Source organism: Oratosquilla oratoria, chromosome 42 (genome assembly GCF_046742065.1).
Source record: "Oratosquilla oratoria isolate Oo_2021 chromosome 42, ASM4674206v1, whole genome shotgun sequence".
NCBI lineage: Eukaryota > Metazoa > Arthropoda > Malacostraca > Stomatopoda > Squillidae > Oratosquilla > Oratosquilla oratoria.
In genome coordinates this window covers 39,834,952-39,854,382 of record NC_134818.1, presented here as the reverse complement: position 1 = coordinate 39,854,382, position 19,431 = coordinate 39,834,952, and the positions used below count along the sequence as shown (strand labels likewise).

Here is a 19,431-nt window from a genome sequence, read left to right as displayed (position 1 = left end):
AAAAAAAAAATCAGTCTCTGATCTTTTCTCATTTTTTCCCCTTAGCTTCATTTCTTAATGCCCTATCTTCCTCTATCTCTTCATCATTCATTTCCTTTTTTATCCACACATTTTTGTATTTTTCATTGTTTGCTTGTTTTGCTGCTTTTGATAATATCTCTTCAGCTATCATTTGAGTCCTTAGTTTGATTTTCATTGGCCTATAATTTTTTCTTTAGAGTATGTGCCCATTCTATGCACGTCGTCGATTTCCTTATCCAAATACTGACCCTTGTCCTGAACCGCTTTCAGTACTTCCTTCGCAATTTCTATCTCTTCTTTTTCTCTTTGGTATCTGTATATTATGTTTTTCTTTGATACCATAAACCACAATGCATTTCTTTTTATACACTGTCTCTCTCACCCAGTTTTCCTTCTTTGATTACCTTAATTACTGTTTCCTTTGCATTCTCTTCTACCTGCTGTTGTACTATTTCTTAGGAAGAGACTTTTTGATTTACGTGTTCTTGTTTCCACTGATTTCTTATTTCAGTAAGGTCTGTTTCTTTGATTCTCCCATTTTTTCAGTCACTGCTTGTAATTGTTCTTTGACCTCTTTCTTTAGTTCTTCATTTTTGTTTCTATTCTCATTTTCCTTTCTTTCATTTTCTTTTTTAATCATACTTAGTTCACTTTTTAGATCATTAAATTCTCTGATTATTTCATCATTGGTTCTGCACAAGTTTGACATCTCTAATTGCAAAACTCTATGGTATATTTTCAAATAAATTAATTCATCTGCCATGTCGTTGATGTCTCAATTCCTTAGTGCTCTGCTAATCCTAGTTTCTCTGTATCCATAATTTTTTCTATTGCTCCCCTATCCTTCTGAAATCCCAAAAAACTTTATTATCATACCTCTGAGTTGTCACGGAGTGATATTTAAACACATTCTCTTAGGGATTACTTCCACTGGTGACTCCACTCTACTCATATCTAATCCTCTCTTTGTTGGTTCATTGATTTTTTTTTTTTTTTCTTCTTCTTTACTTTCCTCCATTTTGTGCTAAAACTATACTTATTTAAGTACTGGATTAGATACCTTACCGGTCACTGAGAACACAATGCTACATCCCAAAAGACGTGTATTTACCTAGTTGTACCTAGTTGTATTTTACGGGAAGGGGAGCTATGCTCATGGTGACCCGTTTTTGTATCTCGCAAAATCAAGTTTGTTCTTAAATTCTTGTATTGTGTTTGTACACACTATTTTTTCATCCAATTTGCTCCATATATCTATCACTATGTGTGGGAAGCTGTTCTTTTTCAGGTCTCTTCTGTAGCTGTCCTTCATGAGTTTCATTGCATGTCCTCTTGTTTTTCCTCTGTCCCACAAGTGCACGTGCACTTGTGTTTACCTGTTTGTAATATACTGTCTTTGTCTCAACTGGCCACACTTGGATATAAATATTGTATACAAATGTGCAAGTCTGTGTGAGCATGTGACTACAAGTGTGCACATTGGTGGAAGTGTAAGCCTTATAGCCAATCTCATCTCCTTGTGGGAGGTCATTGCTGGTTACCTGAGTGCTGTGGGTCTTCTGCAAGAGACAACGGAGGCAATGGATTGATTGATCGATCAAGTGTGGGTGCGACCACCTTTCCCATATATATGAGTGTATCAATCATTCAATATATATGTTGCCCCAAGTCTCTCTTGTGGACGACCCAGGGCCCCCATGTAACCAGCAATAGCCACCAGCTCAAGTCAGAGATAAGATTTAAAGTTGCTGTTTGCACCATATTAGAGGAGGTCTGTTTCAGTGTCACCAGTGAGGGTGTCGATGATGAGGACAAAGTATAGGAAGACAATCCTCTCTAACATTGGCCTCACACGACCACAATGAGGAGGTTCATATTGTTAGTCCTACTTAATATACACATTGTTAATAATCCAAAACAAAACAAACAAAAATCCTGTGGAAACCAATTACAGTAATCCCTCCCATATTCAAGCTTACTGGGCCACAGAGCATTCTGATTTGGAGAGCATTTGGATAGACAAGGTAAAATTATTCATCCCCTCTGTCTCACCCACCCTTCAGTCTCCACTCCACCATTCTAGTGCTAGATTTTCAGTTCTGAGGAATAAGAGCGGTATGTACACAAGACACATAAATTATGTTCGGATAATGGCAATTTGGATGCTAGAGAGTTTACTGCATGAATCTTGCTTGTACTGTATACAAGTATTATAAACAATTCTAACCCAAGAATCATGTGTAAACTAGATATGAAGCCTTATTGTTATTAATTCAATCAGCAGTTACCTACAAAACATAATGGCAAGGTATGAGCAAAAAAAATCTTCACCTCTTTTACTCATCACAAATGTCCCTTTTTGTCATGAGGACACAGAATACCTCATACTACAATGTTCCACTCTAATAATCCCTAGAAAACAATACAACATACTCTCCTTACATGACGTGTGGACCTGCCCAGAGCCTGTTGCCAGTTACCCAATGGCCACAGGTCTTCTGCAAGAGACCCAGAGCAATAGATTAAGTTGGACTGATGTCCTTGTAATATTTTCCCATATAAACCATAAGAAGGTAGCACCTCTTCACTTTCTGAGCATACTAGTGGCTCTGAAAAATGGATGGCAGAAAGAATTGTCTCCTTACCCCTTTTCAAACCTCATCAACACCCTTAACTCCAGCTGGACGTGTGGCCCTGAAATTTGCCAGTCAGTCTCCAGCCTGGGCCCAAAATATATCTTTATCCTCTTCAACTGTATTCCTTCCACCTTTTCACATATGGAAAGCTGACAACCAGTGACTATCCCCTTCCTGCTACTTTCAGCCAGTGACCTAGAAACAGTCCCACACTAATACAATGCTGATATCAGTCCAATGTTTCTTCCCAAAGAAATCTAAGGGAAAGCCAAAGGACCACTGCCAGTCACTGTGGGTCTGAGGGTTTCAAGTCAGTGACACTCAAGGCAACAGTTAATCAGTCAGTTCATTACCTGCAGTCTCTTTTGCAGGAGACCCATGGCCCCAAGGTACCTGGCAACAGCCTCCAGGCAAGTCTTTAAGTGATTCAGGAGAGATATATTGCTTTGTTGTCTAGGGACTCTTAGTACATAACACTGTGTCTCATATGTGGTGGTTTCAGCTTGAGCAGTTTGAATCTGTGGCCAGGTAAATATTATATCAAAAATTATTTATCATAAATCAGATCATCTATATGTCAAGGGCTTTTTCCACTTTATAAGGGAGGTAACCAGGTCAAAAGGCACTCACCCATTCCTACCCATTCCACCCTTTCTTCCCTCTCATCTTAGCTCCTAATGGATGATGGGTCATTACTGTATCCTGCCCATTGCCCTGGATCAGAAGCAATGCAGCAAGACACACCACATCGACAGCAAACCTGCTTCATTTGATGAGCTACCCCCCTTCTCCATCCCCTTATGCAGAAAAAGAGAAGATAGGGAGAAATCCCTTTGGGCTACATCAAAATATTCATACAATACCACTCCCTGGCCCCCCTTTTCCTACATCCTAGTATCATCTATACACATGGACAACAAGGAAGACCCCTTAAAATGAAAGAAATTGGATACTGAAAGAGTGTATAGACAAACTGATGGACAAATTATACAAGATAATAGACTTTTCACTCAAAGAAGGAAAGGTACCGCAAGATTGGAAAGATGCATAGTACCAATATATAAAAGAGGAGACAAAGAAAATCCTACAAACTTCAGGCCAGTATCCCTTACAAGCAAAGCAGCAAAAACATGCGAAAATGTTATCAGAAACAAATGGATCAAACACTTGGAAGAGAATAAAATATTAAACCCTAAACAATTTGGCTTTTGAAGTGGAAGATCGTGTACCACAAACTTAAAATGCTTTTACTCAAGATTAATTGAGATAATACAAGAAAGAGATGGCTGGGTGGATTGTGCCTTCTTGGAATTGCAGAAGGCTTTTGACAAAGTACCACATAAAAAGTTGAAAAGAAAAATTGAAATAATAGGAGGAATACAAGGTAAGCTACTGGAATGGATGAAGGATTTCTTAAGTGGGAGAAAAATGAGAGTGGTACTTTGAGACAAAAATTCAAACTGGAAAGATATGATAAGTGGCATCCTGCAAGGCTATGTATTGGCTCCTTTAATGTTTGCCATATATATAAATGATATTGATGAGGGGGTGAATTGTTACAAGAACTTCTTTGCTGATGATGCCAAATTACTCAAGAGAGTAAGCACAGAAGAAGATTGCAGATCACTACAAGAAGACCTGGACAAAATATGGGAATGGAGTCTGAGATGTGAAGTGAACTTCAACATTAAGAAACGTAGTATAATGGAATTTGGAAAAAGCAAAAATAGGATATCAGGTCAATATAAAATTGGTAACAAGGAAGTCAAAAAAGTTTATTCAAAAAGGGACCTGGGAGACTTTTAACTTATTAAGATCAATGAAAGTGGCCTTCGACCACATGGATGAAGAAATGGTAAAGAAAATAGTGGTTGCACTAATAACACCTATACTAGAGTATGCTGCAACGCTATGGACACCTAGCATGGTTGCACTAATAAGACCTAAACTAGAGTATGCTGAAACATTATGGGCACCTAGCACAAATATATATATATATATATATATATATATATATATACATATATATACATATATATACATATATATACATATATATATATACATATATATATACATATATATATATACACATATATATATACACACATATATATATATATACATATATATATATATATACATATACATATATATATACATATATATATATATAAAAATATATATAAATATATATAAATATATATACACATATACATATACATATATACATATATATATATATATATACACACACATATATATATATACATATATATATATATATATATATATATATATACATATATATATATATATATATATATATACATATAAAGAATTCAAAGAGCAGTGACAAAAATGGCACCTACACTATCAAATATGACATATGAACAAAGATTGGAGAAATTACATCTATTAACACTGGAACAGAGAAGAGAAAGAGGTGATTTGTTGACCATTTACAGAATTATGAAGGGGACGGAAATTCTTGACTTTTTAAAATGGGACAGAAGAGAAACAAGAGGACACAAAAAGAAGCTAAAAAAGGACAGTTACAGAAGAGACTTGAAAAAGAATAGCTTCCCACATAGAGTGATTGATGTCTGGAACAAACTAAATGGAGAAACTGTGAGTGCCAAAACTATATAAGATTTTTAAGAATAAACTGGATGCGGAGAGATATGAAAACGGGTCACCACGAGCATAGCTCTCGTTCCGTAAAATATAACTAGGTAAATACATAATCTCCTCTTTGCATTAATTCCCATATAACCATGCCTCATGACACTTGTGAACCAACCAAAGCATTCTTCACTTCCTTCTCTCAGTCTACAATTTACTTCCACTCCCATCCCTTTCCTGCCACATGTGGCTCTAAATACCTAAAGCTATCCACTTCCTCCAGTCTCTCTCTTTTAAGACTTCCAACTCACTGCCATCCTCTTCCCTTGTACATTTCATCACCTTACTTTTACACATTTACCTTCAACTTTCTCCTCTCAAACCACAACTCTCACCCCCTTATTCCCTCCCCTGATCCTCCCACAAGCTGTGTTGTCAGAAAACAACAACTATCACTTCCTATTTTTCTCCATTTTTTTCAACCATCTCCAGTCCCCTCATCATTACCCTTAAATTTACATCCCGCATCACCCCATTCATGTACACACTGAACAGCCATGGTGACATGACACATCACTGTTGCAGTCCACTTTTACCTCAAACCACACACTATCTCCATTTACAATTATAACACAGGCTCTACTACTCACATAAAAACTCATGACTGTCCTTAACAGCTTTCCCCCCCTAATCCCATATATTTGCAAAACCTCCCATATCACATATACTATATATTATTATATGGTTTATCTTCAGTACATTCCCCTGGTAGATCAGATCATTGTCTTAGTCATTTGTGTTCTATACAACTACAAAGTGGTAGTGGGAGTTGAGAGATCATAACAACATTGTTAGATTTTAACCCCTTTGATATGCTCACTGGCTAAGGGGTTTAGAGCATTGCTACTTGAGTGCAATGTCAGAGTAGAGGTAGCTCAAGGCTGCCAGACACAAACCAAATTCATAGTAAAGGCATACTACATTAAATTCCCAGTCTCAAAAGGCCATCTGTACAGTGGCACTGTCCTTGCACTCTCTGAGAGGGAAGTTCATGATATCAAACCAAATTATTCAACCCCTTCAAAGAACTACCCATAACTAAGGAGGAGCTTCTCAACTGAGAATATTTAAACTGAATTACTCGGACTATCATGTTAAACCCAGTATTATAATTAAGAGTTGGTCCAATTAACACCAATTTCATTCAGACAAGCAAAGACCCCTTTAATATTTCTAACATCATTGCAGGATGTGTGGGAGGTTTGCAGAGCCTTGAGTACCTGGACCTGAGTCACACACTGATCTCGACACTAAAGGAGGAGCACCTCTGGACCAATACCACCTCGCCCTGGTTCCTCTCCCTTCATCAAAGTCCTATCAGCACAATACACCCACGTGCATTTCATCCTGGTAAAATTCTTTTATTTTTTCCTGGTCTGTATTCAGTGGCACCATCTCCCTTTCAGAGACAAACACCCATGATTTTAGTTAAATTATAACAATTATGTGGTATTCATCAAATACTTTCACTATCTCCATATAATGAAAGTGTTAACATTATCATGGCCAACTCCTTGGCTGGTGATGCACCTTCATTCTATTCTGGCCAATATCTAACAAATTTAGTCTTGGTAAAATCACTCCTTCAATGGAGCTCATATATTGTTGGAAGATACAAAGTATGAACGGACTGATATACTGAAGGAAAGTGGAAATATAGTAATTATGGCTGATTTTAATTCAAAAGAAATATGTTGGGAAGAAATGACAGTAAAGGGTGGAGAAGACATCAGGGGCAACATGCTGCTTGATATGACCATTGAATACACAATGATTCAGTGGATAAAAGAAAATACCAGATACAGAAACAATGAGGAACCATCGAGACTAGATTTAATACTTACATCAGAACCTGAAATTGTGGACAATAGATTACAAAACACCAATAGGAAAGAGTGACCATGTACTAATAGAATTTAAACTAAAAGAGCAAATAGACCTAAGAAGAAATAAGAAACATAGAATAGAAGACCAATATATCACAAAACGAATTTTGAGAAACTTAAAAAATTCTTTTGTAACGCAAACTGGGAAAAATTCCTAAAGGAAGAAACATAGATGGAAGAGAAATGGAATATACTAAAAGAAATTTATAATGAGGGAGTGAACAAATATGTACCACAACAAAAGCAAGATAGAGTATACATAAAAAACTAGTACAACAAAAAATGTAGTGAAGCTAAGGATAAAAGTGACAAAGTTTGAAAAAAAAATGTAAAAAAGACAAAGCATAGTAGCAAAAATATGTGAAAAAGTGATAAAAAGTTGATGGATTAAACATCCGGAAGAAAAAAAATATACTGAATCCAAATCAATTTGGATTTAGACAAGGAAGATCATGTACAACAAACCTGATCTGCTTCTATTAGAGACTAATAGAAATAATACGAGAGATGGATAGGCAGACTGTGCCTATCTAGACCTACAAAAGGCATTTGATAAGGTACCACACAAGAAACTAATAAGAAAAATAGAATCAATAGGTGGCATCGGAGGAAAATCATTGGAGTGGATGGAAGACTTCCTGACTGGGAGAAAAACTAGGATAGTAATTACAGATAAATACTCAAAATGGAAAGAAAGGTTTGGTACTGGCTCCAATCATGTTTGCCATATATATGACATGGATGAATGAGTAGAGTGTTACATGAACCAAAAATACTAAAGAAAGTAAGAACAGAGGAGGATTGTGAATCATTACAGTTAGACTTGGACAAAATCTGGAAATGGACTCAAAAGTGGGAAGTGAACTTCAATATCAAGAAATGTAGTATAATGGAGTTTGGAAAAAGTAAAAGCAGATTATCAAAAAATTATAAAATTGGTGAAGAAGTCAAAAAAGTGAACTCGGAAAGAGACCTTGAAGTAATAATCAGCAAAGCCATGACACAGGACAAACATATCAATAAAACAGTCAGAGAAACCTTCAACCTATTAAGGTCATTGAAAGTGGTATTTGACTACTTGGATGAGGAAATTATTTAAAAAATATTAGTTACATTAATAAGACCAAAACTGGAGTACACAGCAACACTATGGACACCCAGTACTAAAAAGAATATAAAGAAATTAGAAAGAATACAGAGAGCAATGACAAAGTTGGCACCAACTCTTTCCAAATTAACATACGAACAAAGATTATCCAAATTGGAATTACCAACACTGGAGCAGAGAAGAGAAAGAGGAGATCTACTGACTACAGAATCATGAAAGGAATGGAAATCCTTGATAGGAATGATTTACTAAAATGGGACAATGGAAAAACAAGAGAACACAAAAAGAAACTATAGAAGAGATCTGGAAAAACTTCCCACACAGACTGCTGGATACCTGGAATAAATTTAGATAAAGAAACAGTGTGTACAAACCATTCAAGATTTTAAGAAAAAACTTCACGCTGAAAGATACAAAGACGGGTCACCATGAGCATAGCTCCCTTCCCATATAATACAACTAGATAAATACATCATGAATTTTCTATTATTACTGCTGGTAAAATGTTTTATTATTATGTCCTCATTTATTACCTTGCATCTTTCCAGACCATCTGCCCTTCTGGTTGGATCTGGGTGACAGTCAAGTGACAACACTGGAGCAAGAAGTGTTCCTTCCTTTGGTGAAGCACATGGCAAAGCAATATGTTGTGCACACTGACTGGGGTAAACCCCAAATCTGGCTGACAAGTAGGTTCATTTCTGATTTCCTCAGTTTTTCTTGGTATCAAAGACCAAATAAAAATATGGGTAGTTTGCCATTATGCTTATCATGATCTACATATCTGATTGTACAACCTCTATTTCTTCACATAAGGAGATATAACACTTCACCCTATACTATACAAAAGAATATGGAAGACTGCATTGTACACAATCACGCATGCCAACAGCATAATATACACTCTTTAAAGGATTTGTGAGAAAACCCCTTTTCAGCCATGGCATCCCTCAGGGAGATGGGACTGCTTGGCCAGACAGTCTAGGGAATGACAACAACAACTAGCAACTGCAACCCTCCTCCTCTTGTTACTATTGATCACTTAAACCAATTAGACATTCATACAGATTTTGATAAACTACAGCAATGTTCTGGAAAGTGGCTAATGAAATTTAACCCTAGTAAATGTAAGGTATGCACATAGGTATAAATAACAACAAGTACGATTACAAGTTATTTGGAAATTTTTTAACAAATGTAGATAGTGAAAAGGATCTCTGCATAATTATCATTAATGATCTCAAATCATCTAAGCAGTGTATTTCTGCCTCAGAGAAAGCAAATAAGATTCTAAGACTGATTGTGCATTTTTTTTTTTTTTTTTCAAAAGTCCATCTGTCATTAACCACTTTGGTATGATGACACCTACACAGGCATCATGAGGTGCAAGTTTACCTAGTTTACCTAGTTGTATTTTACAGGACGAGAGCTATGCTTGAAGTGAACCTTTCTCATATCTCTCCGCATCCAGTTTATTCTTCAAATCTTGTATAGTTTTGGCACTCACTGTTTCTCTGTTTAGTTTGTTCCAGACATCAATCACTCTATGTGGGAAGCTATCATTTTTCAAGTCTCTTCTGTAACTGTCCTTCTTTAGCTTCTTGTAGGTACACATGGAAGCCAGCATCAGCGTTTTGATTATATATATATATTTTTTCTATTTGTAAATTAGTTATCCCTGGATTCTGTGGTTGGTTTGATCATATTTTCTGAGTAATACAGCAGTGACTTTATATTCTATAATGTGAGTAGTGTGTTGCATCATACACTTGGCAGCCATTGCTGCATGCAAGAATTTTACTTGTACTGAAGTGGTTAACAAGCTATATAAATCATCAGTTTATCCACATTTAGAATAGGATGTTTCTGTATGGTCACGGAATCTCATTTGAAATACTGACAGATAAGGAAAAGTACAACAGTGAGTCACAAAACTAATTCGAAATATCAGATATAAATCATACAAAAACTTACTAAAACATATGAATCTATTTTTCCTACAAGGGTGCAGACTCAGGGGGTGATTTGATAAAGGTTTTTAAGATTCTAAAGGGAATTGACATTAAAAATGACAAAATTCTACACTATAAATCAGACAAGAAATAATGGTATCAAACTGTCAGGAAGTAGATCTAATTTGGAAGCGAGTAGAAACAACTTCATCAACCATGTAGTAAATGAATGTACTTCCTGCAGACAGTGTGATGTAGTACAGTTCGAGGTTTTAAGATTTATTTAGATAAATATCTAAGTAATATGCTGTAATGCTTGCCATTCATTTTATTATAATTTATTTATCTATTTATCATTTATTATAAATTATTGCTATTTTTTCATTTTGTTTATAATTTATCATTATCTATTATTTTATTTACCTTTTTTCCATATCTGACCTAGTTATGGACCAAAAGGTTTCCTGTCAGCATGTTCTCCCTTTTGTAACAAACCAGAACCCCCTACACTAATACAACACCACTGACAGTGAGCATTTCTTCCCAGAGATCTCTGGTAGGGCCAAAGGTCCCTTGACAATTGCTGTATGGCTCTGGGTTTCCAGTTAGTGAAACTCTAGGCAACAGGTGTTTTCATTATAAGACCAGCAGCATTGATGTTGAAGATTATCATTCCCTCTTCTACACGAAAGAATCTGGGCAATGGATTGACAGATTGATTAGTTGATGACTATCTCTCCACTGCTTATTTCCAAAGCTCATCAACACCTTTACTCCACCCAATGGAGCAGCCCAGAAAAACTGGTCCCATTCCTTTTCCACCACTTTATCATACAAGGAAGGTTGATAACTAGTTATTATACCTGTTCTCCTCCTACTAATTAGGTCCTACTAATTAGGGGAAGAAATAGTGCTACAATAACACAATACATGACAGCAGAACAACATTCCTTCTCAGACTTTTGAAAGTGCCTATGGACTACTCCCAGCTGTCATGGAATTGCACATTTGCAGTCAGAGATGTCCAAGGCAACAATTGATGTATTGACATTCATGACTTGATATCAACTCAATGAATGTTTGTGTGTGCAAGCTCGAGTAAATGCATTACATATACATCCAATCACATAGCTATTCCATTTGTGCAGCACTTCGTTGCTAAGATATTTTGGAATAACACTAGTCGTATTTATGTACACAAAGGGAGTTATGCAAATCGAGTGACTGAAATGGAATAATTATTATACAAATTAGTGCTAAATACATAAAATAGAGGAAGACAAAAATGAAAGAAGGAAAAATGAACCAGCAAAGAGATGTCTGGACATGAGCAAAGTGGAATCGCCGCTGGGGGGTAATTCCTAAAAGATCCTGTATGAATGAAACCCCAAAATCATATAAAAGGTTGGACAATTATGCTTTTTCAGGGTTTGCAAGAGAAGGTGGATTTTTAGGTAGAGGTGTGAAGTTGGATAGAGAACCTAGGTACAAAAATATTTTAACCTCTTCACTCCGGGGCACATCGCACGTCTGGCAGCATTAGCTGCCCAACGTGATTTGTTGGATGAACTGATTTGTTGGATGAACTAATAGAATTGAAAAGCAAGTACAGGGCAATGCACAAAGAAAATCAAATGTGATCAGAAATGAGAATGAAAGAATGAAAAATGAGGATAAAAACAAAAACGAAGCATTGAAAAAAGAACTGAAAGAACAAATACAAGCAGTGACCAAGTAGAAGTAATTAAGGAGACTGATCTCCAAGGAGAGAGAGAGAAAAAAGTTAAATTTCAAGGAAACAGTACAAGTAGAAGAAAATGCCAAAGAAATGGTAATCAAAGTAATAAAGAAAAAATAAAATCAGGTTAGAGATACAGTGGATAGAAAAAAGTGCATTGTAGTTTATATTATATAATATATTATATTATATAATATATATATAATATAATAATAATAATAATTATATAATATATATAATAATATATATATATAATAATATCATACAATGTACCTAGATATCAAAGAGACAAAGGTCAGAAAGAAATTGCTAAAGCAATTCTGAAGGAAATACAAGAGGAGGGACAGGATATAGAGCGAAAAAAAAAAATGAGGAAGTGCATAGAATAGGAAAATACACTAAAGAAAAACAATATAGGCCACTAAATATCAAACTAAGGTTTCAAATGATAGCAAAGTACTATCAAAGACAACAAAGCTAGCAAATAGTGAACATTAGAAAAATGTATAAAAAAAGAAAAGAGTGATGAGGAAAGAGAGAAGGAAAAGGAACTTAGAAGTAAAGTATATATATATATATATATATATATATATATAAATAAACAGACTGAAAAGAATGAGTTTTTTTGGAGAGTGCTAGACCTGAGGCTGAGAAAATGGTTTATATATATATATATAAAGAAAAAGGAAATCTATTAGATAAGGAGAAAAGAAAAAATTAAAAATAACATATACCAACATAGATGGCACGATTTCAGGAATAAACGAATTAAACAACTATCTACATTAGAAAAACCAGACATAATGGGAATTGTAGAAATGAAATTAAAAAGTCCTCTACCACGAAACCCTGTAGGACAAAGTCTATACAACCACTGGATGAAAAATAGAAAGGAGAAACAGGGTGCAGTAATATTTTTGACTAAGATAACATAAAGAAAAAATGTGGAATTGATTATGATAAAAGTTGAAAACAGTGACATGAAAAGTAGAAAATTTGTGATGTATGTACCCCCTAAAATACATTCTTGGACAGAGAGTGATCATTCCAAAATGATGGAAGGCACAAAGAATGCACTGATTTACTGAAAGGAGGAAATATAGTAATCATGGGTGACTTTAACTGAAAATATGTTGGGAAGAAATGACAGTGAAAGGTGGAGAAGACCTCTGAGGAAACATACTACTGGATATGACCATTGAATACACAATGACTCAATGGGTAAAGGAAAATGCCAGAAATAAAAACAATGAGGAACCGTCGAGACAAGATTTTATACTTGTGTCAGAGCCTGAAATTGTGGACAGAATAGAATACAAACCCCAATTGGGAAGTGACCATTTACTAATAGAATTCAAACTAAAAGAACAAATTGATTTGAGAAGAAATGAGAAACATAGAAAAAATAGACTAATGTACAACAAAATGGATTTTGAGAAACTCAGAAAATTCTTTTAACCCCTTCACTCCGGGGCACATCGCACGTCTGGCAGCATTAGCTGCCCAGTGTGTGATATTGCGTCATAATAATCGCATTATAAAAAATAAAGTCAGTGCTCAATCGTTCGTTCTCTTTCACCCGTGTATTTTGATAACCATAGAAAATTGATGAAGCCAGTTTAGATAGAATGGAAATTTCGTAGGTACGACTACAATAAATATAATCAAGATGGCGACGTCGGCATCATCGAGTACCCACTTGCTCCTCATGCTGCCTATGTAGGCATCACCGTATGGAAGTGGTTAAAATGCAAATTGAGAAAACTTCTTAAATGAAGAAACAAAGATGGAAGAGAAATGGAAGATATTAAAAGAAATTTATAATGAGGGAATAAACAAATACATACAAAAACAGAAGCAAGAAGGGGTGTACATTAAATGCTGGTACAACAAAAAATGTAGTGAGGCTAAAGATAGAAGAGACAAAGCTTGGAAAATATGGAAAAAATATATATATATGATTAAGTGGCAAACATATATCAAACTAAGAAATGAATATGTAAAAATATGCAGAGATGAAAAGAGAAATTATGAAAAGGACATAACAGAAAAATGCAAGGAACAACCTGAACTACTTTACAGGTATGTTATTGGTAAACTAAAAGACAAACAAAAAATTGTAAAACTGTGCCAAGGGAATAATGAATATAGATGATGTAGAAATGGCTGAAATTATGAACAAACATTTTAAATCTGTATTCACAATATGAAAGTACACAAGACTGGAAGGAAATACAGAGAGAAAGATTCCCACCAATGAAAGAAATAACTGACACAGAAGGAAATTAGAGACCAAATAAAAAACTTTGACATCAGAAAATCACACGGTCCAGATGGAATTGCAAACTGGATATTAAAAGAATCCATAGATGAGTTGACAGACAAAATATACAAGATAATTGATTTCTCACTCAAAGAAGGAGAGGTACCACAGGACTGTAAAATCCAACAAACTATTGACCGGTCTCTCTTACATGCACAATAGCAAAAATATGTGAAAAAGTTATCAAAAGAAGATGGGTTAGATATCTGGAAGAAAAAAAATATACTGAATCCAACAAAATTTGGTTTTAGACAAGGAAGATCATGTGCCACAAACTTGATTTGCTTCTACACAAGATTAATAGATAGGCCTATAATACCATACGGTGCCGCACACGTAGGCGTCATGAGGAGCAAGTGGATTCGCGACGCTGCCATATCGGCATCTTGATTATATTTATTGTAGTCGCCCCTGTGTTTTTACATTCTCCCTAATGTGCCCTTAATCCCATTCTCTGTGGTTTTCAAAATTCACGGGTGAAAGAGAGAACGATCGATATAAGCGGTGACTATATTTTATGATGCGAGAATTATTACGACACGTCGTACGGCTGGCATTGGCTGCTGCCCGCGAGATTTAAGTCCCGTAGTGAAGTGGTTAAGAAAAATGGAATCAATAGGCGATATTAAAGGAAAATTATTGGAATGGATGGAAGACATCTTGACTGGAAGAAAAATGAGGGTAGAAATTAGAGACAAATACTTGACCTGGGAAGAAATGATAAGTGTCCCACAAGATTCAGTGTTGGCTCCGATCATGTTTGCCATATTTATAAATGACATGGATGAAGGTGTGGAATATTATATGAACTTCTTTTCAGATGATAAAAAAGTACTAGAGAAACTACAGAGGAAGATTGTGAATCACTACAGAAAGACTTCGATAAAGTCTGGAAATGGAGTCAAATGTGGGAAGTGAATTTTAACATCAAGAAATGTAGTATAATGGAGTTTGGAAAAAGTAAAAATAAAATATTGAGGAAATACAAAACTGGTGCAGAGGAAGTAAAAAAAAAGTGAACTTGGAAAGGGACTTAGGTGTAATTATCAGCAAGGACATGTCATCAGACAAGCATATCAATAAAATTGTCAGAGAAACCTTCAACTTACTAAGGTCGATGAAAGTAGAAGACTATTTGGAGGAGGAAATGGTAAAGAAAATATTAGTTACACTGATAAGACCAAGATTGGAGTATGCTGCAACACTATGGACACCCAGTACTAATATATATATATATATATATATATATATATATATATAGAAAGAATACAAAGAGCAATGACAAAGATGGCACCAACTCTCTCTCCAAATTGACATATGAACAAAGATTGTCCAAATTGGAACTACCAACTCTGGAACAAAGAATAGAAAGAGGATTTCTACTGTCTAGTTACAGAATTATGAAAGGAATGGAAGTCCTAGATCAGTGTTTCCCAACATTTTTTTTGGCCATTATGCCCCACCTAATCACCTCTAGAATCCTGATGGCCCCCCTCATGTGGTGATATATCATTCTTATTTATAAAAAAAAAAAAAAAAAAAAAAATTAACTCCATTTCAGGTGAAGAAGCTTAAAACACCAATACTTTCATTTAACTTTTAAACATTTATTTTCTACTTAAAATTCAAAGTTAAAGTTTGTTAAATCATAGGGATAAACAAACTTCAAAACAACATGGTATCCATGGCATGGCATCAAATTGACCCCCTAAAAAATCAAACTGCCTCCCTGTGGGGTGTACACCCCACGTTGGGAACCACCGTCCTAGATAGAGGTGATCTATTAAAGTGGGACATGAGAAAAACAAGAGGACATGAAAAGAAACTCAAAATGGATAGTTATAGAAGAGATCTGAAAAATAATAGCTTCCCACACAGAATGGTGGATATCTGGAATAAATTGGATGTGGCAACAATGTGTGCAAATACTATTCAAGAATTTAAGAACTTGATGCTGAGAGATACAAAGATGGGTCACTATGAGCATAGCTCCCTTCCCATATAATACAACTAGGTAAATATAACTAGGTAAATACATGGATCACTGCTTACAGTACTTGTGGATGTGTATACATGTACCACTGCACTAATGAACACACCTCTAGCATTCATTAATACCTAAGATTAAATATACAACATTTTGGGTTTGATATATATTTTGTTAAAAATGCCTAATAATAATAACTTCCCTGATTCTCAACCTCCTTTTTCCCCCTTATCAGATGATGTCCTTACATGTGACTGCAGTGCCAAATGGATCATCACAAATGTGACGCTGCTGCGACATGTGACAGCCACCTGCACACACAAGAACATCCATCTCAGACTTCTTGATTCAGATTTTTTCAATATTTTTTGTTATTGAGCAATTTACTGAGAAAAGTTCTGCTTTAAATGATAGAACTATGAACAGTTATAAGACTAATGGTTAGTTTATGTTCCTGTCATGATGTTACAAATTTCACTGACATGATCAATGAAAAACATTATAGATTGTCTTCTCTTCCATTAGTGCTATTGCTACAGCCTGTTACCTGAAGGCTGGGTCTTCTGCAAGACAGGGCAGGGGCAACAGATTGATTGACTGATCTTCATTATTCTTCAATAATCTTTTATGTTTAAAAAAAAAAAAAAAAAAAAAAAAAAATGTGTTTCCAGTTGCACTACACTGAATTTTCTTTTTCATCCAGTTAGCCATTACCTGAACCAAAATGACTAGACATGAGATAGAAACATCCTCACCCTTCTCATTCCTTTTTGCACAAAAGTCATGCAAAGATTGCAGCATTTCACCACATTCCCGGCAATACTGCAAGTTCATTCTCAAAACACCCAATCAGGTTTTCCCATACATCTATACATTCTTCTTCAACTCTCATATACATTTTTGCTTGTTTGACATCCTGATCAGAGGCTCCTATGGCTTCAAGCTACATAAAAAAAATTACTTTCTTTGACAAGAATCATCAATCATATTCATTCATCCAACTATAAACATACATACAAAACTATAAGAATTTAAGAACAAACTACATGCTGAAAGATACAAAGACAGGTCACTATGAGTATAGCTCCCTTCCCATATATATATATATATATATATATATATATATATATATATATATATATATATATATATATATATATATATATATATATATATATATATATATATATATATATAATGTAAACATGCTACCCAATATTCTGCACAAAATTATTTGTATTTCTACAACAGCAACAACTTTTTAATATATATAAATCAAAGACATTAACACTTCAACATAAGAGTCAACTCCTCTGAGATTGGAAATAACTAAAGTCAAAACATTTAAATGCCCTTTGCATACAAGAAAAATACCAATCTTTTGCACAATTTCCAAGAAGCAATCTCACAGATTTATCAGTATTACATACTCCTGAGACTTGTGTGTATTCAGGTCACAGAATGGCATTATAAACTCAGTTCACTTTAGTCACTACATTAGCCATCAACTACATTTACACAGAAGCTTGGCCCCTTGCAATAAAGCACCTGAGCTTTGCAAGATAAACCTTGTCCTTTGCTGCCTAATGGCTGGCCCACTCTTAAATTCATTAATATTTAACTTTTCCATTTCATTATGTACCAGCAACGACTTCCAGAGCCTTTCACCATCAAGTAATAAAGAATTGTATGTATGTGGTGCTGCCTAAAAGTTCTGATAATTTGATCATTACATGAAAATTATTAACTTAACTCCTGCTTCCACTGTCACCTTGGCCATGTATGCAGCAGTTCCAGCATTTTATTTTTCACACAACTTTATGCATCCCCGGAAGTTTTCAAGTACAACAGTCTAGAGCACCTCCTATGATTCTTTCTGTATGTTTGTGTCAGAGCAAAGCCCCTTCAGTTAGAGTTTCAGCTCATGAAACAGGGAAAGGTCACAGGGCAAGCTCTGGTGAACAGAGTGGGTGGAGTATAACTACTAAGTTTTTAAAAGTCAAGAACTACTGCTGGACAATAAGTTTTATGTGGGTAGAGTGCTGCTGTGATAAAGAATCCACTTGTTGTTCTCCCACTTTTTTGGACAGATGGTTTCCTTAACTGGTTCAGAATTTGACAATAATACTCTATTGACAGCTCAACTAGAACAATGCCTCAGGTATCAGAAAGTGATTGATATGGACTTGACTTTTTTATTAACTTTTTGTACTTTTTCTGCCTTGGCAAAGTTGGACACTTCCACTGCAACCATTGCCGTTTCATCTGAGTCATAACCATAAATTCATGATTCATCACAAGTTATGATCTTGGAAGTGCAGTCATATCTGAGCTAATCATTAAGTTCCCTGCGAACTATAATTTTATATGCCTTCTCATCATCAACCATAAGCCTCAGCATAACAATATCATAAACATCCTGGACATTTTGTTTACCATCTGCAAGGATAGCTTAGCATACTTCTTCAACATTTTCTGGTAATGTGTTTGTAATGCTCATCTTCAATAGCCATTCATCCTTCCTTGAATGTTTATACCAGAAAAATATTTTACTTCGAGACATGGCATTCTTACTAAAGGGTTCCTGAAACAATTGGTAGGTTCCTGTGTTTGTTCTGTTGATCTTGAAGGACAAATTCATATAGGTTCTTTGATCTACAAGATTTGCCATGGTACACTTCCCAAGCCACCTTAACAAGACATTACAAAATTGAACATAACTCAACAATGCCTCCACTCTTACTCATGCCCACTGGCACACTACCTAATGAAGGGTGCAACTCCTTTCACCTAGTGGCAGAAAGCTATACTACATTTTGTTTGGTACCACTATCAAAATTACTGCAACTTTTGTGTAGCACCTCATACACTGGGGGAGCTTCTGTGCATATGTAAATGATGACTAATATAACAAGACAACATCTTACCCAACAAAGCAAAAACAAAACAAAAATGTAATAATAATAAATAAAAACATACATACAAAAATAAATAAATAAAAATCAATATTTGAAAACTGGATTACCCAAATAAAGAATAATTACTGGCAACATTGGTTACCTTGGCTACCTCCCTTATAAGGGGGAAAAAACCCT

General features: G+C 35.1%; 2 protein-coding genes across 5 annotated transcripts in view; one reads left to right on the top strand and one right to left on the bottom strand.

Annotated features, from left to right (window-relative positions):
* The window catches only part of LOC143021784 (uncharacterized), a 37,873-nt gene extending 20,454 nt beyond the window's left edge, over positions 1 to 17,419 (top strand). The window contains exons 2-4 of the mRNA XM_076179507.1: positions 6,531 to 6,692; positions 8,885 to 9,025; positions 16,572 to 17,419. Of these exons, the coding sequence (XP_076035622.1) occupies positions 6,531 to 6,692; positions 8,885 to 9,025; positions 16,572 to 16,714 (446 nt within the window). The 3' untranslated portion in view covers positions 16,715 to 17,419. The remainder of the gene's footprint in view (positions 1 to 6,530; positions 6,693 to 8,884; positions 9,026 to 16,571) is intronic.
* shtd (anaphase promoting complex subunit 1) overlaps positions 1 to 19,431 on the bottom strand; it is a 443,338-nt gene that overhangs the window by 247,713 nt on the left and 176,194 nt on the right. The window lies entirely within an intron of this gene.